This window comes from Ranitomeya imitator, chromosome 5 (genome assembly GCF_032444005.1).
Source record: "Ranitomeya imitator isolate aRanImi1 chromosome 5, aRanImi1.pri, whole genome shotgun sequence".
NCBI classification, from domain to species: domain Eukaryota; kingdom Metazoa; phylum Chordata; class Amphibia; order Anura; family Dendrobatidae; genus Ranitomeya; species Ranitomeya imitator.
This window is the reverse complement of record NC_091286.1, coordinates 476963776-476990129: the sequence shown is the minus strand read 5'-3', so window position 1 is coordinate 476990129 and position 26354 is coordinate 476963776. Positions and strand designations below refer to the sequence as shown.

The window sequence follows — 26354 nt, the reverse complement described above, 5'->3', positions numbered from 1 at the left end:
AAAAATTATTTTTTAGCCCCCAGTTTTGTATTTTCCCAAGGGTAACAGGAGAAATTGGTCCACAAAAGTTGTTGTCCAATTTGTCCTGAGTACGCTGATACCCCATATGTTGGGGTAAACCCCTGTTTGGGCACACAGGAGAGCTCGGAAGGGAAGGAGCACTGTTTTACTTTTTCAACGCAGAATTGGCTGGAATTGAGATCGGACGCCATGTCGTGTTTGGAGAGCCCCTGATGTGCCGAAACAGTGGAAACCCCCCAATTATAACTGAAACCCTAATCTAAACACACCCCTAACCCTAATTCCAACGGTAACCCTAACCACACCTCTAACCCTGACACACCCCTAACCCTAATCCCAACCCTATTCCCAACTGTAAATGTAATCTAAACCCTAACCCTAACTTTAGCCCCAACCCTAACTGTAGCCCCAACCCTAACCCTAACCCTAGCCCTAACCCTAGCCCTAACCCTAGCCCTAACCCTAACCCTAACCCTAGCCCTAACCCTAACCCTAACCCTAGCCCTAACCCTAACCCTAGCCCTAACCCTAGCCCTAACCCTAACCCTAGCCCTAACCCTAGCCCTAACCCTAGCCCTAACCCTAACCCTAGCCCTAACCCTAGCCCTAACCCTAGCCCTAACCCTAGCCCTAACCCTAACCCTAGCCCTAACCCTAGCCCTAACCCTAGCCCTAGCCCTAGCCCTAACCCTAGCCCTAACCCTAATCCTAGCCCTAACCCTAGCCCTAATGGGAAAATGGAAATAAATACATTTTTTTTTATTTTTCCCTAACTAAGGGGGTGATGAAGGGGGGTTTGATTTACTTTTATAGCGAGTTTTTTAGCGGATTTTTATGATTGGCAGCCGTCACACACTGAAAGACCCTTTTTATTGCAAAAAATATTTTTTGCAATACCACATTTTGAGAGCTATAATTTTTCCATATTTTGGTCCACAGAGTCATGTGAGGTCTTGTTTTTTGCGGGACGAGTTGACGTTTTTATTGAAAACATTTTTGGGCACGTGACATTTTTTTATCGCTTTTTATTCCGATTTTTGTGAGGAAGAATGACCAAAAGCCAGCTATTCATGAATTTCTATTGGGGGAGGCGTTTATACCGTTCCGCGTTTGGTAAAATTGATAAATCAGTTTTATTCTTCGGGTCAGTACGATTACAGCGATACCTCATTTATATCATTTTTTTATGGTTTGGTGCTTTTATACGATAAAAACTATTTTACAGAAAAAATAATTATTTTTGCATCGCTTTATTCTCAGGACTATAACTTTTTTATTTTTTTGCTGATGATGCTGTATGGTGGCTCTTTTTTTGCGGGACAATATGACGCTTTCAGCGGTACCATGGTTATTTATATCTGTCCTTTTGATCGCGTGTTATTCCACTTTTTATTCGGCGGTATGATAATAAAGCGTTGTTTTTTGCCTCGTTTTTTTTTTTTTTTTCTTACGGTGTTTACTGAAGGGGTTAACTAGTGGGACAGTTTTATAGGTCGGGTCGTTACGGACGCGGCGATACTAAATATGTGTACTTTTATTGGTTTTTTTTTTTTATTTAGATGAAGAAATGTATTTATGGGAATAATATTTTTTTTTTTTTTTCATTATTTTGGAATATTTTTTTTAATTTTTTTTACACATTTGGAAATTTTTTTTTTTACTTTTTTACTTTGTCCCAGGGGGGGACATCACAGATCAGTGATCTGACAGTTTGCACAGCACTCTGTCAGATCACTGATCTGACATGCAGCGCTGCAGCCTTCACAGTGCCTGCTCTAAGCAGGCTCTGTGAAGCCACCTCCCTCCCTGCAGGACCCGGATCCGCGGCCATCTTGGATCCGGGGCTCGAGCAGGGAGGGAGGTGAGGAGACCCTCGCAGCAACGCGATCACATCGCGTTGCTGCGGGGGGCTCAGGGAAGCCCGCAGGGAGCCCCCTCCCTGCGCGGTGCTTCCCTGCACCGCCGGCACATCGCGATCATCTTTGATCGCGGTGTGCCAGGGGTTAATGTGCCGGGGGCGGTCCGTGACCGCTCCTGGCACATAGTGCCGGATGTCAGCTGCGATAAGCAGCTGACACCCGGCCGCGATCGGCCGCGCTCCCCCCGTGAGCGCGGCCGATCGGCTATGACGTACTATCCCGTCCAGGGTCAGATAAGCCCAGGGCACCTCGACGGGATAGTACGTCTAAGGTCACAGAGGGGTTAAGGCTAATTTTACACATTGCATATTTCATACACATTTTCTGTGCATGGTTGCGTGCAGAAAATGACAGCGTAATACAGTACCAACTAAGTAAATAAAATAGATTTCACCATTGCATACTGCTGACAGATGTTGTTTTTGCTTAATTTGTCCTGTTGTGTGGATTATTAAATCTGCAGCATGTCATTTTTTTTGTGCGGATTTAATTTAGGTGTCACACATTGCGATGGTATGGTTGCCCTTCTCCCTCACTGAGAGCTCCACTGCCGTAAGGAAATTAACTTAATTCCTCCTGGCAGCCTCGGGCTCTCAGTCATAGGGGTAGTCTGGAGCAGCTTCAGTCACCTCTCAATGCATAGTGAGCGGAGGCTGTAACTGCGCTCCTGGCACTGACTGATAGCCGGCTCTAATGCTATGCGGGTTGTCAATCAGGGCCTGGGAGAGGTTTAAGCCGCCAGCCTACCTCAATGACTGAAAGCCTAAGGCCTGTCTGAGCAAATGATCTTTATTCCGCCTGGCAGTGGGGCTCGCAATGCAGGTGCTGGGCAGCTTCAGAACGCTATTAGACTACTTTCACACATCACGTTTTTTGTTTCAGGCTAAATCCGGCTCTTGGGAGAAAAACCGGAACCGGAAAAAATAAAAACCGGAACCGGTTTTTCCCCCATTGACTTGTATTAGCGCCGGATTGCGCCGGATGGCCCAGTGTTTCTTCTGGTTTGATGCCGGATCCGGCGTACAATCGATTCCGGCGTCTGGAAAAAAAACGTCTACTGTAACGTTTTTTGTCTGCGGCGAAAAAGCCGAAAGGGCCGAATCCGGCCTTTCTGGCTATTCGCTACAATGCATGTCTATGGACGCCGGATTGCGCCGGATCCGGAAAAAGGCGGGTCCGGCGGCCTGATCCGACTTTTTACACTGAGCATGCTCAGAAACTATGTGCCTGCCCCCAGGACACATATATAAAGCAATGCCATTGAGGCCTTCACTCATTTCCAGCCATACTGCCAGCCAGAGAGACCACACCCTGCCAAGACTGAAGAACAAAGGAGCCAGAGAGCAGAGCCAGCTACAAACCTGCCACAGGGGCCAGCCAGCTATAACCTGCCACCGAGCCCAGCCAGCCACGGGCCTGCCACAGAGGCCAGCCAGCTATAACCTGCCACAGAGGCTAGCCAGCTATAACCTGCCACAGAGCCCAGCCAGCTCTCCTGCCACAGAGCCCAGCCAGTTCTCCTGCCACAGAGCCCAGCCAGCCACGGGATTGCCACAGAGGCCAGCCAGCTATAACCTGCCACAGAGGCCAGCCAGCTATAACCTGCCACAGAGGCCAGCCAGCTATAACTTGCCACAGAGCCCAGCCAGCTCTCCTGCCACAGAGCCCAGCCAGCCACGGGCCTGCCACAGAGGCCAGCCAGCTATAACCTGCCACAGAGCCCAGCCAGCTCTCCCGCCACAGAGCCCAGCCAGCTCTCCTGCCACAGAGCCCAGCCAGCCACGGGCTTGCCGCAGAGGCCAGCCAGCTATAACCTGCCACAGAGGCCAGCCAGCTATAATCTGCCACAGAGGCCAGCCAGCTATAACCTGCCACAGAGCCCAGCCAGCCACGGGCCTGCCACAGAGGCCAGCCAGCTATAACCTGTCACAGAGCCCAGCCAGCTCTCCTGCCACAGAGCCCAGCCAGCTCTCCTGCCACAGAGCCCAGCCAGCCATGGGCCTGCCACAGAGGCCAGCCAGCTATAACCTGCCACAGAGCCCAGCCAGCTCTCCTGCCACAGAGCCCAGCCAGCTCTCCTGCCACAGAGCCCAGCCAGCCACGGGCCTGCCACAGAGCCCAGTCAGCCACGGGCCTGCCACAGAGGCCAGCCAGCTGTAACCTGCCACAGAGCCCAGCCAGCTCTCCTGCTACAGAGCCCAGCCAGCCACGGGCCTGCCACAGAGGCCAGCCAGCCAGCTATAACCTGCCACACAGCCCAGCCAGCTGTCCTGCCACAGAGCACAGCCAGGCCCCTACCACAGAGGCCAGCCAGCTATAACCTGCCACAGAGCCCAGCCAGGCCCCTGCCACAGAGGCCAGCCAGCCAGCTATAACCTGCCACAGAACCCAGCCAGCTCTCCTGCCACAGAGCCCAGCCAGGCCCCTGCCACAGAGGTCAGCCAGCTATAACCTGCCACAGAGCCCAGCCAGCTCTCCTGCCACAGAGCCCAGCCAGCTCTCCTGCTACAGAGCCCAGCCAGCCAAGCCGTACCAGAGCAGCCATGTCTTCTTCTGGGAGCCGTCCCTCCCGTCGGCAGCACACTGAGGTAAATATGTTTTAAACATAATTTTGCTCTCTCTCCCTCGCTCTCTCTTGTGTATGTGTGTGTATGTATGTATGTGTGTGTATGTGTGTGTGTGTATGTATGTCTGTGTGTGTATTTGTGTATGTATGCGTATATATTAATGTATTTTGCCATTTTTCATCTTTGTAGGAAGCTGCTGAAGCTGCTGCCACAGTCCAAGAGGTGCTCCCCGAAGAAGAGGGAAGGGGTGGAGAAAGACCTGGAGCAGGATCACAATTGGTATGTTTCTTTCATGTATCGTTGAACCACAACCTCACACTACACACAACACATAGCAACACAAGATAGTTACAGATAGAACACAACAAATACAAACTGATAAATTCAGACATCACACAACACATAAAAAATGATCATTATGGATATCACATGCCACACTACACATAAAAAGGCTACATACAAGCACATAATTATGTTTTTTTCTCTTCTAGAGTTCGGATTCTGGTGCTCAATCCAGAGGTCCTCTCAGTGGCTCCCAGGGTCGTCGGCATGCGAGTCATGGCGGCCATCATCGTGTAAGCATATATATATATTTTTTTTAAAGGTTTACTCTTTATGTTGTTTACAATTTAGTTTTAATTTGTTTTTTCCTTTCTTTTAACAGGCTTTAACAGGCTTCACAGCGTGCTCCTGATTCTGATGGTGAGGAGGTCGGCCTCTATATTGACATCCTCATCGATCTTGTCTGAGACAGGGAGCCGTTGTGGAACATGAGTGACCGCCGCCATGCTGATATCATCGTAACCCGGCGACTCTGGGAGCAAGTCTGCCAAGAGCTTATTGCGAAGTGGGAGGACCTCGATGTTCGGGCCCAGAATCAAGAACGTAAGTATACTCTGTTCAGTTTTCTTTATGCATTCTAAGTTTTTTTTTCTAACCAAGTTGTGTTTCTCCTTTTTTAGCAGGTGAGAGGATTGTAAAACGGTGGCGATCGATTAGGGATTGCTTCAAGAAGGAATTCAATAAAAAGATGCGGGCCCCGATTGGATCTGGAGGACGCAGGAGCAAATACAAGTATGCCGAAGCCCTGTCATTCCTCAGGTCAACGATGGTGACACAAAGGTAAATATTACCCACCACATGTGATGATAACCAATGTTTTACATGTCTAACCCTCTTTTGCTCATTCAGCCAGGGCCATGCAATTATAGTATATTAATTGTTTGTTTTTTCTCTTTTGTTCTACAGCACCGTCGGCAGCACTCGGGAGCCTGCAGCACAGTTGAATCCTTCTGGGGCGATCCCTCAGGAGGCCGCTACCGAGGGACACTTTGACAGTGCGGGCCCCTCTGCACCTTCCCACTCTGCACCTACCCAGCCTTCCCACACATCGGATCCCTCTGTCCCATCCGCAAGCGCTCGAGGATCCTGGCCGGTTCCATTGCATGTATCTGCTGGTGAGGATATAGCGTTTCCTGTACCCCACCCCTCTGCTGCTGCCACCTCTAGTACACTTGTAGCATCGGGGTGCCATCGGCAGAGAGGTCAGGTACAAAGTTATGCTCCCGAGTTCTTACACCTGAACGCATCCTTCCAGAACTGTCTGAAAGTTTTGTCCGAGCAAATGGCTGCAGGTTTTAATTTCATAAATAAAAGTATAATCGAGATGCATACACTTCTGTTAACGATGCGTTCAGAGGCAAGACAGTCACCGAACACTTTTTTACAGTCGGTACTTGAGCAAATGGAGACACTATCTACTTCTCAGATGCAAGTAATGGAATCCTGCCAGTCAACTCTAGTGCTCATTGCCTCAAAAGCCGAGGCTCCTGCCCCCCCTTCCTCCACTGTCCATCACTACAGCCACTACCATCCTCCTGACCCGTACCACCAACATGCCCGTGCCCCATCCCACCAACCCCACCGTCAACCACATCGTGCCCATACCCCGTCCCACCAGCCACAACCCTCACAGCGTTCCCGTGCCCCTTACCACCAGCCACACTACCAGCGTCCCTTCCGTGCCCATTCCCACCAATATGATGATCCCGACCCATACCACTTCCCATCTACTTCATCCACGCCTCCTCTCCCTGCCCACTACCAACAGCCTCTTTCACCTCCTTCCCAACCCTCTTCTCCACCCATCACTGCTTCTGCCTTCCAATCCTCCCAAAACATCACCTACACCCCTCCATCCTAAGAAACTCCTAACCCAAATCCCACTTTCCTGTCCACCCGCTCAATTGCCTTCTCCACTCCTTCACCACTACCTATTGATCCTTCCCACCACCAACACATTCCTCTCTCCACACTCCCACTGTCGAAGTGTCCCTATCTGACAGCCCCTCCAGCACTATCTCTACCCCGACTTATTCCAATCTATAGTTTTGTGTGCTGCAAAATAAAGTTTTTTTTTGTGTTTCAAAATATAAGTTTGTTTTGGTTATTTAAAAAAATGTAATAAAACTGTGTTGTTTACAGCTATGTTGTATTTATTTTTTTGAAGGTATAGATAACACTTTGGTTAAACAAGGTTTATTGGTCACAGGTAAAATACTTTGGGTACAACCCAAACAGATGCACAACTTGTGTAAAAGGTAAAACCAAACAGGTACACAACTTGGGTAAAAGGTTAAATACTTTGGGTACTACCCAAACAGGTACACAACATGGGTAAAAGGTAAAAAAGTTGTTACTATGTTCAAGACAAATTGTTTAAACTCTCTCTTCCTGCCAGTGTATTCTTCCTTCGGGTGAAATAAAATATTCTGCAAATTGATCCCGAATTCTGGAAACAGTGGCAGAACTTCTATACGCTTGGTTGCTATAATCAGCCAAGGTGGTTTGTTCAGACTGGTCCTCAATGGAAATCTCTTCCTTGGATAGCACATAATTGTGCAGGACAACACAAGCTTTCACTACCTCATCCACAGTGTCTGTCTTCAAGTTAATGGATGTCAGGAGAACTCTCCATTTGGCGGTTAAGATCCCAAACGCACACTCCACCATTCTCCGTGCACGTGTGAGTTGGTAGTTGAAAATTCTTTTAGTATTGTTTAAACCATGGCTGGAGTAGGGTTTCAAAATATGTTCTGAAAGCTGAAAGGCTTCATCCCCGACACAAACAAAAGGCATTGGTGGCTCAGAGGTTTGAGGCAGTGGTCTAGGGGGGGGAATTGAAAGGTTTGTCCATACAAATGCAACCCCATAGAAGACAGTTTGAAAACTTGTGAATCATTTGAGCGGCCTTACGCCCCAATATCCACCTCAACAAATTTATAATCTGCATCGGCGATGGCCATCAGCACAATGGAAAAGTACTTTTTATAGTTGAAATACTCGGATCCAGAACCAGCCGGTTTCACGATACGGATATGTTTCCCATCCACTGCGCCCAAGCAATTGGGAAACTGACACACTTCCTGGAATCTGTCAGCTACTTCCAACCATGTCTGCATTGTGGGATGTGGGATGAATTCATCTTGCAGAGAGTCCCACACTGCACGGCAAGTGTGCCTCACTATTCCAGATATAGTTGAAATTCTAAGTCTGAACTGGAAATGTAGTGAAGACAGGGATTCTCCAGTAGCTAGGAATCTGTGAACAAAAGCAAGGCAGAAATTACTGCAAATTCAAAATATCTATCAATGAAAGTGCGCTACAAGAGTACATAAAAAAAGAATGATTACCGAAGAGTGACCATCAGACGCTCAGCCGTTGTAATGGAGAATCTGCAATGTGTATCACTCCTTCTTATTAGATGTTCAATCCGCTTCACGAATACATCAAAGTTCTCCACTTTCATCAGCACATAGCTGAAAAACTTCTCTGGGTCTCCTCGTAGCTCCATGTATAAAGTAGAAAAGACTCCCCGCGTCATTCTCTGTGCCATGATGGGGTGGATCCACAAACGGCGTCGGCGCAGACGCATGATGCACTGTCTCTCTCGCTCCTTCTCAAGAACAATTGTTTTCAATTGATTCGCCTCCATGATGAAATCCATGTTGTTCTGCAGAATCTTCGCAATAATGCCGTCCATCTTCCTCTGTATCTTGCTCCTCTCCAACCTGTCACTGATGGGCTGCAGGAACATTGTATATATAGTTTTCAGCGGGCCAATCACATTTTTAGCCTGTCAGGGGGCATTTTTAAAAACCGGATCCATCAAAAACCGGATAGAAAACCGGACGAAACGGATGACAACCGGATTGGACAGATCCGGTTTCTCGCCAGATCTGGACACCTGATCTAGCTGAAAAACGGATCCGTCTCATCCGGTTTCCACAAAATAAGCCGGATCCGCTGCTGTGACGCGACACCGGAACCGGCATGCGGCGAAAAACCTGATGTGTGAAAGTAGCCTAATAGACACAATAGTGAAGGCACATTAAATGAGAACATTTTGGCTTTATTTTATGCTTGCTCTGTGTACAGAATTTAATTTCCATCATATACACTACTGATAGACAATACTACGTTTTATAACTAGAGCAGGGATGTGAAATTCAAATACACAGGGAGGCAAAATTAAAAGCTTGCACGAAGTCGAGGGTAAACCTTGATATTTATTAATCAATAGCCCCACATAGTGCTCCATACAGTATAAAGTGCCCCACATTGTGCTCCATACAGTATAACGGACTCAGTGCTCCATACTGTATAATGGGGCCCATATAGTGCTCCATACAGTATAATGGGCCCACATAGTGCTCCATACAGTATAATGGGCCTCATATAGTGCTCCATACAGCATAATGGACTCACATAGTGCTCCATACAGTATAATGGGCCCACATAATGCTCCATACAGTATAAGGGGCCCAGATAGTGCTCCATACAGTATAATGGGCCCCATATAGTGCCCGATACAGCATAATGGCTCCACATAGTGCTCCATACAGTATAAAGGGCCCCACATTGTGCTCCTTACAGTATAATGGACTCACATAGTGCTTCATACAGTATAATGGGCCCACATAATGCTCCATAAATTATAATGGACCCCATCTAGTGCTCCATACAGTATAATGATCTCACATAGTGCTCCATACAGTGTAAAGGGCTCCACATAGTGCTCCATACAGTATAATGGACCCCATATAGTGCTCCATGCAGCATAATGGCTCCACATACTGCTCCATATAGTATAAAGGGCCCCATATTGTGCTCCATACAGTATAATGACCTCACATAGTGCTCCATACAGTGTAAAGGGTTTTGCATAGTGCTCCATACAGTATAATGGCCCCACATAGTGTTCCTTACAGTATAATGCACCCTACATAGTGAGTGCTGTATACATTATAATGGGCCAAACATAAAAAAAAATAGAGGATTGTTGGACAAAATATTACATCAGTTGTGTTTTAGCCATTCAAACTATAATATTGCATGGGATCTAAGGTTCTGTAAACTATATATTAGTAATCCTTTCCATTCTAGGTATTTAAAGATCATGATATTGATGGGCTAACTCTTCCATTACTGACTGAGGATCATCTTTTGGACACAATGGGGCTAAAGCTTGGACCTGCACTCAAAATTCGTTCACAGGTAAATGAAGACAGTCATCATATTTATAAAATAAATTTTCTGTCTGATTATTTCCGAACAATGTTCTTTATATAAACAGAACCTGAAGGTAAAATCAATATGGTAATTATGCTGATGGCTCAGTAGTTAATACTATTGCTTTGGAATTCGTTATCCGTGATTGGGACCTGACCAAGAGCAACATCTGCATGGGTATTTATGTACTACTTCTGTTTGCTGAGTGCAGATGATATCACACATCCGTGCCCTTGTTGCCACTCAAAGACAATTCTTGAATTGACAGTGTTCTTAAAGGGAATCTGTCACCCCCAAAATCATTTATGAGCTGCGCCACCGGCATCCGCGGCTTATCTACAGCATTCTGTAATGCTGTAGATAAGCCCCCAATATAACCTGAAAGATGAGAAATAAAGGATATATTATACTCACTGTGGGGCGGTCCCGCTGCGGTCCAGGTCCGATTGGTGTCGCAATCCGGGTCCGATGGGCGTCGCGATCCGGGTCCGGCGCCTCCTATCTTCATACGATGACATACTCTTCTTGCCGCGGCTCCTGCGCAGACCTACTTTGTCTGCCCTGTTGAGGGCAGAGCAAAGTATTGCAGTGCGCAAGCGCCGGGCCTCTCTGACCTTTCCCGGGCCTGCGCACTGCAGTACTTTGTTCTGCCCTCAACAGGGCAGACAAAGTATGCCTGCGCCAGAGCCGTGGCAAGAAGACAAGAAGATGACGTCATCGTATGAAGATAGGAGGGACCGGACCGCGACGCCCATCGGACCTGGACCGCAGCGGGACCGCCCATTGGGGGAGTATAATATAACCTTTATTTTTCATCTTTCAGGTTTCATCGGGGGCTTATCTACAGCATTACAGAATGCTGTAGATAAGCCCCTGATGCCGGTGGCCGCAGCTCATATACGATTTTGGGGGTGACAGACTCCCTTTAATCTCATCTCTGCATAAATACTTGTAAATATGTCTTCATAATCTCCCACAGACTACTGCAAAATAGTTCTCTCCCATCTCATATATATATATACATTTCACCAAAGAATCATCAACTCCACTGACTCCTTTTTCTGCAATCCCAGCTAATTAATGGCAAAATGCAATGACATAAAAGGTTCTCATGCTGAAAACATACAACTCTGCCCTTCACCTCTCCAAACAAACCTATTTCAACACCCTCATCACCTCACTGTCCAATAACCCTAAATGTCTCTTTGACACTTTCCACTCCCTACTCAACCCAAGAGTGCAGGCCCCAACCACGGATCTCCGCGCTGACGATCTGGCCAATTACTTCAAAGAAAAAATTTACCACATTCGACAGGAAATCATCTCCCAATCTCTTCATACCATGCACTGTCCTCCCTCCCTTACTGCATCTAGTTCACTCTCTGATATTGAACCAGTTACAGAAGAAGAAGTAATCAGGCTCCTTGCATCTTCTCGCCCAACCACTTGCACCAGTGACCCCATTCCGTCACATCTCCTCCAGTCCCTTTCCCCGGCTGTCACCTCTCACCTAACAAAAATATTCAACCTTCCTCTCACTTCCGGTATTTTTCCATCCTCATTTAAGCATGCCATCATACATCCATTACTTAAAAAACCATCCCTCGATCAAAACTGTGCCGCTAATTATAGACCTGTCTCTAATCTTCCCTTCATCTCTAAACTCCTCAAACGCCTGGTCCACTCCCGTCTTACCCGCTATCTCTCAGATAACTCTTTTCTCGACCCTCTTCAATCTGGTTTCCGCTCTTTACACTCTACTGAAACTGCCCTCACTAAAGTCTCTAATGACCTACTAACAGCTAAATCTAATGGTCACTACTCCATGCTAATTCTCTTGGATCTCTCCGCAGCATTCGACACGATGGATCATCAGCTCCTCCTCACTATGCTCCGCTCCATCGGCCTCAAGGACATCGTTCTCTCCTGGTTCTCCTCCTATCTCTCTGACCGATCCTTCACTGTATCTTTTGCTGGCTCCTCCTCCTCTCACCTTCCCCTTACTGTTGGGGTTCCTCAAGGATCAGTCCTAGGCCCCCTCCTTTTCTCTTTATATACTGCCCCTATTGGACAAACAATCAGTAGATTTGGTTTCCAGTACCATCTCTATGCTGATGACACCCAATTATACACTTCTTCTCCTGTTTTCACGCCGACCTTTTTAGTAAACACCAGTGATTGTCTTACCGCTGTCTCTAACATCATGTCCTCCCTCTATCTGAAACTGAACCTGTCAAAAACTGAACTCCTCGTGTTTTCTCCCTCTATTAACCTACCTTTGCCTCACATTGCCATCTCCGTGTGCGGGTCCATCATTACTCCAAAGCATGCCCGCTGCCTTGGGGTCATACTTGATTCCGAGCTTTCATTCACCCCCCCACATCCGATCACTGGCTCGCTCTTCTTATCTGCATCTCAAAAACATTTCTAGAATTTGCCCTTTTCTTACTTTCGACTCTGCAAAAACTCTTACTGTTTCACTTTTTCATTCTCGTCTGGACTATTGTAACTCTCTACTAATTGGCCTCTCTCTTACAAAACTCTCCCCGCTCCAATCTGTCCTAAATGCTGCAGCCAGGATCATATTCCTCACCAACCGTTACACCGATTCCTCTACCTTGTGCCAGTCATTACACTGGTTACTCATCCACTCAAGAATCCAGTACAAAACTACTACCCTCATCCGCAAAGCACTCCATGGCTCAGCACCACCCTACATCTCCTCTCTGGTCTCAGTCTACCACCCTACCGGTGCCCTCCACTCCGCTAATGACCTCAGGTTAGCATCCTCAATAATCAGAACCTCCCATTCCCGTCTCCAAGACTTTACACGTGCTGCGCTGATTTTTTGGAATGCACTACCTAGGTTAATACGATTAATCCCCAATCCCCACAGTTTTAAGCGTGCCCTAAAAACTAATTTGTTCAGATTGGCCTACCACATCAATGCATTAACCTAACTATCCCTGTGTGGCTCATTCAAAAAAAAAAAAAAATCATAATCAGGTTCCGCGCAACACGTTCTCATACTCTTTATGCCGTTATTAGCCCTCTGTGTCTGTACTGCTACATACTTAGGCAGTTAACTGGTTCATGAACACCTGAGCCTTACACTATGGCTGGTCCGAATAACTAAAGCAATTGTTACCATCCACCTCTCGTGTCTCCCCTTTTCCTCATAGTTTGTAAGCTTGCGAGCAGGGCCCTCATTCCTCTTGGTATCTATTTTGAACTGTGATTTCTGTTATGCTGTAATGTCTATTGTCTGTACAAGTCCCCTCTATAATTTGTAAAGCGCTGCGGAATATTTTGGTGCTATATAAATAAAATTATTATTATTATTATTATTCTCTAGTATTTGCAAGATCTTCCCTGCTCTTCAAGATTTCTCCTGTTAACCCCCTACTCTGAAACAGGCTTCCCCAACATATCAGACTCTTCTACCAGAAAACATATCCTTCAAGAACAACTATTGCTGACAGCTGAGGGTTGCAGCCCCAAGCCATCAGTTTTGCCTTGCTGGTTGTCAAAAACACAGTGAACCCACGCAGTTTTTTTTTTTAAATTATTTATTTAGAGCGCAGGCACCTGCTGATGAATACTCCCATCAGGTGCCGCCTGCTCTCACTGTTTTATTAGTGGCAGCAGGCATAGGCTGATGGGAGTAGGAGTCCCATCAGCCTACGCCAGTGTCTGGAGGTAAACTTTATACCCCCGATCACAGCAGTGGGCTCACGCTGTTCACAGTGTGAGAACCGCGGCTGACTGAAGGATGGTAATGATTATACCGCCTATCAGATGCAGAGTATGTGCATGAGAGTGTGACAAACACCCGGCATTAAGGGGGCTGAACATGAACAGGTTGCACATGGACTTCCTGGTGAAGTCTGTGCTCGGTGTCCGTGCCCGAACAGTAAGTGTTCGGTATAGACGCCGATCTTTACTGTTCGGGTTCACCCATCTCTAATAATGATCCTAATCACATGTCAAAATCCACAATAGACTACCTCAAAAGGCGCAAGCCGAAGGTTTTACAATGGCCCTCACAGTGCCCTGATCTGAACATCACTGAAAATCTGTGGCTAGACCTCAAAATAGCAGTGCATGCAAGACGACCCAGAAATCTCAGAACTGGAAGAATTTTATATGAAGGATGGATGAAAATCCTTCAAACAAGAATTGAAAGACTCTTGGCTGGCTACAAACATCATTTACAAGTTGTGATACTTCCAAAATGGAAAAGATGAAAAAATTTTGTTTTTTTGTCTAAAATACAAAGGAAACGTTTCAGCTTTAACTTTAGGCCTTTTAGAGATCATTTTATCTTCAACTTGCTTCACTGTTCACAATAACAGTCATTTTGACCAGGAGTGCCCAGACTTTTACATACCACTGTATGTCCACTATCTTTAATTCCTGTGCAAGTATGGGACAAGCCTTTATTGATTCCAGAACTGTAGAAACCTTTATTGACCTCCCACTGGCCAGAAGACTGAATATTTCATTTGTTTCTTTTCGGACACGTCAAAATTAATCTCTCTGAATGGCTCCACAGTTCTGATTGAAGACTTTTCTTGTTAAGTTTCAACACTTTCTTATTCAGACTTCATAGCTAAGGCTACATTATCTGATTATTGATCGTCCAACCAAATCACCCAGAGAGGATCACCTTGCTTTCAAAATTTCCTCGAAGCTCTACCTCAACCACCTTTTATGAAACGCTGTTCTGCCTCCATTTACTCCATCTTGCCTAAACTTTACCAGGATTTTCCAAATACCATTTCCATGTAGAAGAATGAGATGCCACCACCACATTTCCACTTGACTGAGCCATACCCTTTCTTCCAGGTATTGAACTACCTAGTAGGAAAATGCATCCTCTATACTTCCCTGAGGTCGAGGACACGTCTGCTTATATTACATGAGGACATGTCTGCTTAGAGGGAAAAAAAATTTCCTCCTCCTAGGTGACGTCGCCCGCGCCTGCGCACTAGCAGCTATCATCGATAGCTACTACTGCACACGCAGTGTCATCTTGGAGGAATTTTTTTTTCTTCTCTAGCAAGATGGCGCCGCCTGCGCAATAGCAGATATCGGATCACCTCTATAAACACCGATTGCTGCTACTGCGCAGGCGTGGCAGGCACCCTTTTCAAATGGATTTTTTTTATACTATTATTATTATTATTATTTTTATTTATTTTTATCAGGATAACTTCAAGCACATTTATTATTAACACAATAAACATGCGATCATGCTGCAGCGCAGGTACCACGGCTGGCTCCTGCCTGCAGAAGGTTTTTTTTTTTGCAGTATATACATATACATTATGTAAACTATGGGGGCAGGCCAGTGAGGGATCAGTGACCTGTCAGCAGTCTGCATTATGATTAGCTAACCAGAGAACCACATAAAGACCCCCCACAGGCCGCCTCGGGGCACAAGCAAATCATTAACTCAAAAGTGAAAATAAAGATTAAACAGCAACCACAAGACAGATTTAATCAACCAAGATATCACTTTATTCAGTATAACGGCGCCAACCTGACACTGTCTGTAGGTACTGTGCACAATCCTGCTGACAGGTTCCCTTTAAGTCTACAGTTACTGCAAGTCTTCATGGAATTTGCTGCTACTTCTCTTAGCTAAGCTTCAGTGGGGCATTTGTCATCTCGTCAGCTTTTCCTGACTTCCATTCTACAGCCAGTTATTTCCAAGCTCAGTCCAATTTTTTTGTTGTCCTCACCTGACTCTCTCTCACCTTACAAACTTCTGGCAACTGTGCTAAGTCCTGTTCCTACCTGGCCTCTGCAGTCAAGGTAACACATCTCTTCAAGTGAATCTCCAGTCTGCCTATACTACACTGTTATCCTCCGGTAAACAATGTTGTCTCTATAAGTCCCAATTTGCATATATTGCTGCTATAGACCATTTCCCTGTTGGAAGATAGCAGATAGCATTTTCTTCTCTCTTCTACCTGTGATTAACCATTTTACTGGTGAACTGCATTTACTTCTGTTATTGATCATTGCCTTGCTCAGCCAGACCTACAGCTTAACCCCTTAACGACCGCCGATACGCCTATTAACGGCGGCAGTTAAGGGTACTTAAACCACAGCGCTGTTAAGTAACGGCGCTGTGGAAAAAGTGAATAGCGCCCCCTAGAGTCGGATTTTCTCTGGGGTCTTGGTTGCCGGGGCTAGCCGAGACCCCAGAGAACATAATTCGGGTTTTTTTTACCGACCCCCGGGTTGCGATCGCCGGTAATTAACCGTTTACCGGCGGTCGCAAAAAAAAACCAAAACGCGATTTCCCATTTAATTTCTCTGTCCTCTGATGTGATCACACATCAGAAGACAGAGAAATGGGGTCCCCGATAGCCCCCAGATACTCACCTGTCTCCTCCGGTGCTCCTCGTGGCTCCCGATGGGTGCCGCCATTTGTTCCGGCCAAAAAATGGCGAGCGAATGTGCAGTTCACCCACCGTCCGGCACCCGGAAGATCTTTGGGGTCTCGGCTGCCAGGGGTAGCCGAGACCCCAAAGAACATGATCGGGGTCGGTTTTTACCGACCCATGTTTTGCGATCGCCGGTAATTAACTGTTTACTGGCGGCCGCCAAAAAAAAAGCTATGTGTCATTCTCTGTCCTCTGATGTGATCCCACACCAGAGGACAGAGAAGTAGGGGGATTCGGGGACCCTGTTATACTTACCGGTGTCCCTGGGTCCTCCTGCGTCCCCTCCAGCCCGCCGGCTTCTTCATCCGGTAAGAAAATGGCGAGCGCATGCGCAGTGCGCCAGCCATGATCTGCCGGCCAGCAGGTAGAGAAGTTGGGGCTAAATTTAGGGTTAGGGTTGGGGCTAAATTTAGGGTTAGGGTTGGGGCTAAATTTAGGGTTAGGGTTGGGGCTAAATTTAGGGTTAGGGCTAGGTTTAGGCTTCTTTCACACTTGCGTCAGTATGGGGCCGTCGCAATGCGTTGGCCCGAAGTACCGACGCACGTTGTGAAAATTGTGCACAACGTGGGCAGCGGATGCAGTTTTTCAATGCATCCGCTGCCCAGTCTATGTCCTGGGGAGGAGGGGGCGGAGTTACGGACACGCATGCGCGGTCGGAAATGGCGGACGCGACGTACAAAAAAATGTTACATTGAACTTTTTTTGTGATGACGGTCTGCCAAAACACAACGGATCCAGTGCACGACGGACGTGATGTGTGGCCACCCGTCGTGATCCGTCAGTAATACAAGTCTATGGGCAAAAAACGCATCCTGCGGGCACATTTGCATGATCAGTTTTTTGTCCAAAACGACGGATTGCGACGGATGCCACACGACGCAAGTGTGAAAGTAGCCTTAGGGCTAGGGTTGGGGCTAAAGTTAGGGCTAAGGTTAGGGTTGGGCTAGGGTTGGGGCTAAAGTTAGGGCTAGGGTTAGGGTTGGGGCTAAATTTAGGGCTAGGGTTAGGGCTAGGGTTGGGGCTAAAGTTAGGGCTAGGGTTAGGGTTGGGGCTAAAGTTAGGGCTAGGGTTGCGGCTAAAGTTAGGATTAGAGTTAGGGTTTGGATTAGGGTTGGTATTAGGGTTAGGGTTGGCATTAGGGTTACGCTTGGGATTAGGGTTAGGTTTGGGATTAGGGTTAAGGTTAGGGTTGGGATTAGGGGTGTATTGGGATTAGGGTTAGGCTTGAGGTTAGGGTTGAGATTAGGATTAGGGGTGTGTTGGATTTAGGGTTTTGATTAGGGTTATGGTTAGAGTTAAGATTAGGGGTGTGTTGGGGTTAGGGTTGGAGTTAGAATTGGGGGGGTTCCACTGTTTAGGTACATCAGTGGGTCTCCAAACACGACAGCCAATTTTGCGCTCAAAAAGTCAAATGGTGCTCCCTCCCTTCTGAGCTCTGCCGTGCGCCCAAACAGTGGTCCCCCCCACACATGGGGTACCAGCATACTCAGGATAAATTGGACAACAACTTTTGGGGTCCAATTTCTCTTGTTACCCTTGTGAAAATAAAAACTTGGGGGCTAAAAATCTTTATTGTGGAAAAAAAATATTTTTTTATTTTTACGACTCTGCATTATAAACTTCTGTAAAGCACTTGGGCATTCAAAGTTCTCACCACACATCTAGATAAGTTCCTTGGGGGGTCTAGTTTCCAAAATGGGGTCACTTGTGGGGGGGTTTCTACTGTTTAGGTACATCAGGAGCTCTGCAAATGCAACATGACGCCCGCAGACCATCCCATCAAAGTCTTCATTCCAAGCAGCGCTCCTTCTCTTCCGAGCCCCTATGGGTTCCCAAACATATGGGGTATCCGCATACTCAGGACAAACTGGTCAACAGATTTTGGGGTCCAATATCTCCTGTTACCCTTGAGAAAATAAAAAATTGCAGGCTAAAAAATCATTTTTGAGGAAAAAAAAAGGATTTTTTATTTTCACGGCTCTACTTTATAAATTTATGTGAAGCACTTGGGGGTTTAAAGTGCTCACCACACATCTAGATAAGTTCCTTACAGGGAACCTGTCACCCCATTTTTTCAGATTGAGCTGTAAATACTGTTAAATAGGGGCTGTGCTGTGTGTTACTATAGTGTATGTAGTGTACCCTGATTCCCCATGTATGCTGAGAAATACATTACCAAAGTCGCCGTTTTCGCCTGTCAATCAGGCTGGTCAGGTCGGGTGGGCGTGTTCACAGCGCTCTTTTCTTCCCCAGCTTTCCGTTGGTGGCATAGTGGTGTGCGCATATCCAATTTCCGAATTCCCTGCGCCCACGTGAAGACACAGCGCGCGATCTGCGCTGTCATCCCTTTCATCGGTGGGGGCGGCCATCTTCCTGGGGCCGCGCGTGCGCAGATAGAGTGCTCTGCTGCACGGGGCTTCAGGAAAATGGCCGCGGGATGCCGCGCGTGCGCATAAGAGGTCGCGGCGGCCATTTTCCCGAAGCCGAGATGCAAACTCGGCTTTGGGAAAATGGCCGCCGCGACCTCTTGTGCGCACGCGTGGCATCCCGCGGCCATTTTCCTGAAGCCCCGTGCAGCAGAGCACTCTATCTGCGCACGCGCGGCCCCAGGAAGATGGCCGCCCCCACCGATGAAAGGGATGACAGCGCAGATCGCGCGCTGTGTCTTCACGTGGGCGCAGGGAATTCGGAAATTGGACATGCGCACACCACTACGCCACCAACGGAAAGCTGGGGAAGAAAAGAGCGCTGTGAACACGCCCACCCGACCTGACCAGCCTGATTGACAGGCGAAAACGGCGACTTTGGTAATGTATTTCTCAGCATACATGGGGAATCAGGGTACACTACATACACTATAGTAACACACAGCACAGCGCAGGCCCTATTTAACAGTACTTATAGCTCAATCTGAAAAAACGGGGTGACAGGTTCCCTTTAAGGGGTCTAGTTTCCAAAATGGGGTCACTTGTGGGGGGTTTCTACTGTTTAGGCACATCAGGGGCTCTCCAAACGCGACATGGCGTCCGATCTCAATTCTAGCCAATTCTACATTGAAAAAGTAAAACGGCATTCCTTCTCTTCCAAGCTCTGCGGTGCGCCCAAACAGTGGTTTACCCCCATATATGGGGTATCGACGTACTCAGGAGAAATTGCACATCAACTTTTGTGGTCTAATTTCTCCTGTTACCCTTGTGAAAATAATAATTTGTGGGCGAAAAGATCATTTTTGTGTAAACAAATGCGATTTTTTATTTTCACGGCTCTACGTAATAAACTTCTGTGAAGCACTTGGGGGATAAAAGTGCTCACCACACATCTAGCTAAGTTCCTTATGGGGTCTAGTTTCCAAAATGGTGTCACTTGTGGGGAGTTTCCACTGTTTAGGCACATCAGGAGCTCTCTAAACGTGACATGGCATCCGATCTCAATTCCAGCCAATTCTGCATTGAAAAAGTCAAACGGTGCTCCTTCTCTTCCAAGCTCTGCGGTGCGCCCAAACAGTGGTTTACCCCCACATATGGGGTATCGGCGTATTCAGGAGAAGTTGCACAACAAAATTTATGGTTAAATTTCTGTTTTCACACTTGTGAAAATACTAAAAAATGGTTCTGAAGTAATATATTTGCAAAAAAAGTTAAATGTTCATTTTTTCCTTTCACATTGTTTCAGTTCCTGTGAAGCACGTGAAGGGTTAATAAACTTCTTGAATGTGGTTGTGAGCACCTTGAGGGGTGCAGTTTTTAGAATGGTGTCACCATTGGTCATATAGCCCCTCAAAATGACTTCAAATGTGATGTGGTCCCTAAAAAAAATGAGAATGTAAAAATGAGAAATTGCTGGTCAACTTTTAATCCTTAGAACTCCCTAACAAAAAAAAATTTGTTTCCAAAATAGTGCTGATGTAAAGTAGACACGTGGGAAATGTTATATATTAACTATTTTTTGTGACATATCTCTGTAATTTAAAGGCATAAGAATACAAAGTTTGAAAATTGCAAAATTTTAAAAATTGTCGCCATATTTCCGTTTTTTTCATAAATAATCGCAAGTAATATTGAAGAAATGTTACCACTAACATGAAGTACAATATGTCTCGAGAAAACAATCTCTGAATCAGCGGGATCTGTTAAAGCGTTCCAGAGTTATAACCTCATAAAGGCCGGGTTCACATTGCGTTAACAGCAGCCGGTTCAACCCATACGTTAACGGGCTGCTGTTAACGCAAGTGCCGACATTCCCATCACACTAGCGCAGATAGAGCATCTGCTAGCTCTATCTGCGCTAGCAGTGACGGACCTGGAAACGCTGCAGCCCCCGTGTCAGGGCCCGTAACTCAATGACGGCACATCGCTAGCGCACGCCCACAATGGGCGTGCGCTAGCGATGCGTCCGACATAGGAATTAATGGCGGCGTTAACGAACTACGTTACACCATGTTATGCCACGGTGTAACGTAGTCCATCTAACGGACGCCATTAACACTATGTGAACCCAGCGACAGTGGTCAGAATTGTAAAAATTGGTTCGGTCATTAAGTACCAAATTGGCTCTGTCACTAAGGGGTTAAAAATCAATCTCACCAGGTGACCCATTAAGAGAAAAAAAATGTAAACCAATATACATATTTGTAAAGCAATCCAGGCTTGTTAATAAACGGATAGTTATTATTACTGTATAAGCTGTCATATGCGTTTTCTCCTACATCTGGTATGCATAGTTGGGCTCCATTTAGCTGTTTGATCTACATTAATTTTTTTTTCTCCCTAATCTTATTTTTTCCAGATCTGCTGCCGTTTGGGTAACATATTTCATATGACAAGCCTACCATTACCTGGTCCTGTGTCGTCGGCAGCTCCAGTGCCCTCTGATCAACCACCTGAAGTGATATCACCTACCACATGCAGCACCAGTAACACAACTGCACCTAGCCCATGTGCTCATGATTCAGACACTTTAAGAGCTATAGATGTGTCAACATCTGAAAATAAAGAAAATCCTTGTGATTTGTCATCTGCACTAACTGAATTTCCAGTTAATTTGCTAAAAGTCTGAATATCATATGTTAAACTGTACAACAGGCATAGAATTTGTATATACAAGTCTTACGTTTTTAAAGTGAACCTGCCAGAACGATTTTGTAATATAAAATAAAATTAAACTAACTTCTTTGGTGAAGAAATTATCTTTGTTGTTCTTCTTTAGAAGAAATTTTCAAATGCTGACTAATTACATTTGTGCACAGGGGCCGGACTGTGCCCCGAGTCTTCTCCTCCTTGCCTGAGATTTCCCAGCCACTCCACCTGCCTCCAGTCTTTCAATAATAGGTTATTGCTTTTTCAGTGATCTGCCTCCTCTGTAATCTCCTTTTCAAACAGAGAGGGCAGGCAGAGGGGCTGGAAATCACAGACGGGGAAGAGAAGAGTCAGTGCACAGTCCGGCCCCTGTGCAACAAAATCTAATTAGCAGAAACTTCAAATGGTGATTATAGAAGAACAACAAACTGGATCAATTGAATCAGTATTACAGCAAAATTACAGCCATGCCTTTACTTTACATTATAAAATTCAGATGACAGGTCCTCGATATGATAATTATGCAATACTTTATAGAATGATACATGAGGCCCATTAGTAGAATACATTATTTTATGGGGTATTAGTCATAGTAGTTAAGATAACAAAAAATGGGTAAGTTATCAAATTGCAATTTGTTTGGCGACATTAAAACTCTTGGTATTGACTTTACATAGACATATCATGTATAGATTAATTATACACTGTTTTCAATTTATAAATTACTGTTATGCCTGTTAGCATGCGTTGTCCTAATTTTGTGTTAATAGATGTTTTTAAATTGTTTTCTCAATGTTTTGATGTGTTTAAAAAAGTTTTTAGATGTTTTTATTTTTTTAATAAATGTTTTCAGATTTTTTTTATTATTGAACTTGTATAATGTTCTTGAAATGTTGTATGCTATATAGATTAATCAATCTGACACATTTGATAACTTCTCACACCCCATGTTCCAGACACTTTTCAAAACTGTCTAGTGAGGTGTAAAAAGTATCAAAATATATAGATTTTTCACATGTATGCCAGTTGTTTGATGCAATTTGAATTAGATTTTTTTTAACAATTTACTTACTTGAATAGGATCTGATCTGCAGTACCCAGAAGTGGCCATTAAAGGGAATCTGTCACCCCAAAATTTGCCTATAAGCTAAGGCCACCGGCATCAGGGGCTTATCTACAGCATTCTGTAATGCTGTAGATAAGCCCCCGATGTAACCTGAAAGATAAGAAAAACAGGTTATATTATACTTACCCATGGGTGGTCCCAGTGCGGTCCGGTCCAATGGGCGTCGCGGTCCGGGTCCGGCGCCTCCCATCTTCATACGATGACGCCCTCTTCTTTGCTTCCTGCTGCGGCTGTTGCACAGCCGTACTTTATCTGCCCTGTTGAGGGCAAAGTACTGCAGTGCGCAGGCGCCGGGAAAGGTCAGAGAGGCCCGTTGCCTGTGCACTGCAGTACTTTACGCTGCCCTCAACAGGGCAGATAAAGTACACGTGTAGGAGCCGCGGCAGGAAGCAAAGAAGAGGACGTCATCGTATGAAGATGGGAGGTGCCGGACCCGGACCGCGACACGACCGCTCCTGGGTGAGTATAATATAACATGTTTTTCTTATCTTTCCAGTTACATCGGGGGGCTTATCTACAGCATTACAGAATGCTGTAGATAAGCCCCTGATGCCGGTGGCCAAAGCTTATAGCTGACATTTTGGAGTGACAGTTTCCCTTTAAAGGGAACCTGTCAAATTGTACATGCAGTCAAATTTGTAGACAGCATGGTATCGGCAAATAGAAGCTCAGGAGAATAATGCATAGGTTTGTGGGAAAAGATTCAGTATACTGTATATACTCGAGTATAAGCCGAGGCACCTAATTTTGCCACGAAAAACTGGGTAAACTTATAGACTCGAGTATAAGCTGGGTATGCATTGTTCCCCCATCCCTATCCTGGTATGCATGGCTCCCCTGTCCCTGTTCTTGTATGCATGGCTCCCCATCCCATCCTTGTATGCATGGCTCCCCCATCCCTGTCATTGTATGTGTAAGGTACTAGCAGGAATGCGGGATGCAGTGACGAGCAGGAGACAGAGCAAGAGATAACGGGTTTTTTATATATAATTATCACAGCAGTGAATACTCCATGCAGTGAGTAAGGGGTTGTAGGTAAACAGGCTCACAATTTGTATACGGCAGTAAAGTAATAACAAAGGGTCAAATAATGGGTTAACCTATCAGTCTCTGCTTCCTGGACGATGGTGGCGGAAAAATCCCACGATGGCGCCGTAGGTGGCGCGAGAAGTCTCTGAGCCGGTCCTGGATAAAAGTGAAGCACTGTCTCTGTACGGCGACGAAGTATCCTGGTCCTCTTTCACGTGGTCTTGTGATCCTGGAACGAGGTGCTAAACGGGGAAAGGTCTGCTGCACCGCAAAGGATGTACAAAGTCCCTGAATGGAGGCCGCAGTCTCACAGCTGCGAACCGCATGCAACGCCGGGTCAGCATTACCCAGAGAGTCAGATGCACCGACCGGTTAGTGCTGTAGGGGTCGGAGAATAATGGGGAGTTGGTCTCAGGAGATGCACAGTCTGTATGCACGGAGGATGAAATGCTGCAAAGTGGGCCTGTCAGTTGGTGTTGGTCAGCGGAGAGGAAATCAACCTTCTCCTGTAGCACACGCTGGGTACCCGCCAAAATCCCCCTTCTTACGCACTCAGTCCCTTTTATATCACACCCACCCCCAACAGTCAGGTGTAAAGGTCTACTTTGATCAGAAAATGCTTCCCCCGGCAACAATGGTGACAGTCCCGACAGTTCCGGCCCAGACACGTAAGAGGGACTATTCTGGTCTATCTTCCTACATATGCATGGTTCCCCCATCCCTGTATGCATGGCTCCCCCGTCACTGTCCTTGTATGCATGGCTTCCCCGTCCCTGTATGAATGGCTCCCCCATCCCTGTTCCTGTATGCATGGCTCCTTATCACTGTCACGCTCACGCCCTGACTGGTGGGCGTGAGCTCGGGGGTTTTGTGGCCCCACTGTGCCACAAACCAGACTACCCTGGAAGGGGTGTGACTAAGACAGCTGCCTGGGTTTTCACTGGAGCCTCTGATGGTGAGGACAGGCTTGTGCAGCAGGCAGCTGCCAGGTGCTACTCCAGGGTGGTGTCTGACTGTGGCTGCTAATCCCACTTGGGAGACAGGAACACCTGGATTGGTGCGGGCATTAGGCAGGACTGGCAGAAGAGCACGGCTGGAACACAGACGAGTAGGCTGGCACGGCTGAGACAGGGCTGGCGGAGACACGGCAGAGAACTCAGGGCTGGCAGAGACACGGCAGGAAACAGGACTGGCTAGGACAGCAGGAACACAGGACTGGAAGGCAGGGCAGGAACGGCAGGACTGGCAGGAACACAGGATTGCGAGGCACTGCAGAGAACACAGGACTGGAAGGCAGGGCAGGAATGGCAGGAACACAGGATACACAGGACTGGTTGATGTGGTGTATGAATCAGGCTGCACTCTGATGACACCCGAGTGCAGTCCTATTGTGAGTGTGATGAAGGAACAGGTAGGGACCTGTACACACAGAAGATGCAGGTACGGAAACAAGCCAGAAGGAAAGGAGAATGAAGGAACAGGTAGGGACCTGTTCACACAGGAGGACCAAGTAACAAGTAGAAGGTGGAACTAAGAGAAGAGAAGGCAGAGCCAAGGGCGGAGCCGCAAGAGGCGGAGCCAAGGGCGGAGACGCTGGAGGCGGAGCCAAGAGCGGAGATGCTGGAGGCGGAGCCAAGAGCGGAGACGCTGGAGGCGGAGCCAAGAGCGGAGACGCTGGAGGCGGAGCCAAGAGCAGAGATGCTGGAGGCGGAGCCAAGAGCGGAGACGCTGGAGGCGGAGCCAAGAGCAGAGATGCTGGAGGCGGAGCCAAGAGCGGAGACGCTGGAGGCGGAGCCAAGAGCGGAGATGCTGGAGGCGGAGCCAAGAGCAGAGACGGAGCCAAGTGCAGAAACACAGGAGGCGGAGCCAGATAGAACCTTAAAGAGCGGAGCCACAAAGCAAAGCCAGAGAGTGTGAAGCAAGGTCTGAGTGCAGAGCCGCAAGAGTGCGGAGTTAAGCAGACAGAAAACACAAGGAAAGAAAGCAGGGAAGGAAGCCACAGATAAGGAGACCGAGAAAAGACAAAATACAGACAAGGCAATAGAACAAGACACAGGGACAAAGACACAGGGACCAGGATATTCTGCCTCCTGGAAGGCGGACTACAAGAACAAGGTAAAAGCACAGAGAAAAGCTCGGAGGGAGTAACTCAGAGCAAGGCCAGGCAAACTCAGCAGCTGAACACTAACTGAGCTAACACATTGCACAGGACCAGACCACAGGGTGGAGCTGCACTATATACAGGAGGACTCTTGGTAATTGGTCAGGAACTGATTGGACAGGTGCACCTGATTCCTATAAGAACCAGAGAGTTCAGGCGCCGGCCCCCTATACACATAGCCATGAGGCATGCAGAGAGCAAAGACACAGAACATGGAGCTGGCATTAAAGAGAAAGCACATCATGGCCTGGAGCAGTGGGTAAGATTGTGTGAGAGATGTGAGGTCATGCTGTGATGCCAGCAGAGTTGTTACAGTACCCCCCCCCCTTTACGGCCCCTCCTCTTCAAGCCCGCCAGAACAACCTGTAGAAGAAGGATAGGAGGACACATAGTCATAGCCGTCACAACATTCCTCTCGTAGAATGAG

General features: G+C 46.9%; 1 protein-coding gene across 1 annotated transcript in view; it reads left to right on the top strand.

The window, feature by feature from the left end:
* SAMD7 (sterile alpha motif domain containing 7) overlaps positions 1–22439 on the top strand; it is a 145712-nt gene extending 123273 nt beyond the window's left edge. Inside the window, exons 10-11 of the mRNA XM_069727360.1 lie at positions 9953–10063; positions 21322–22439. Of these exons, the coding sequence (XP_069583461.1) occupies positions 9953–10063; positions 21322–21591 (381 nt within the window). The 3' untranslated portion in view covers positions 21592–22439. The remainder of the gene's footprint in view (positions 1–9952; positions 10064–21321) is intronic.
* Positions 22440–26354: the final 3915 nt, after the last annotated feature.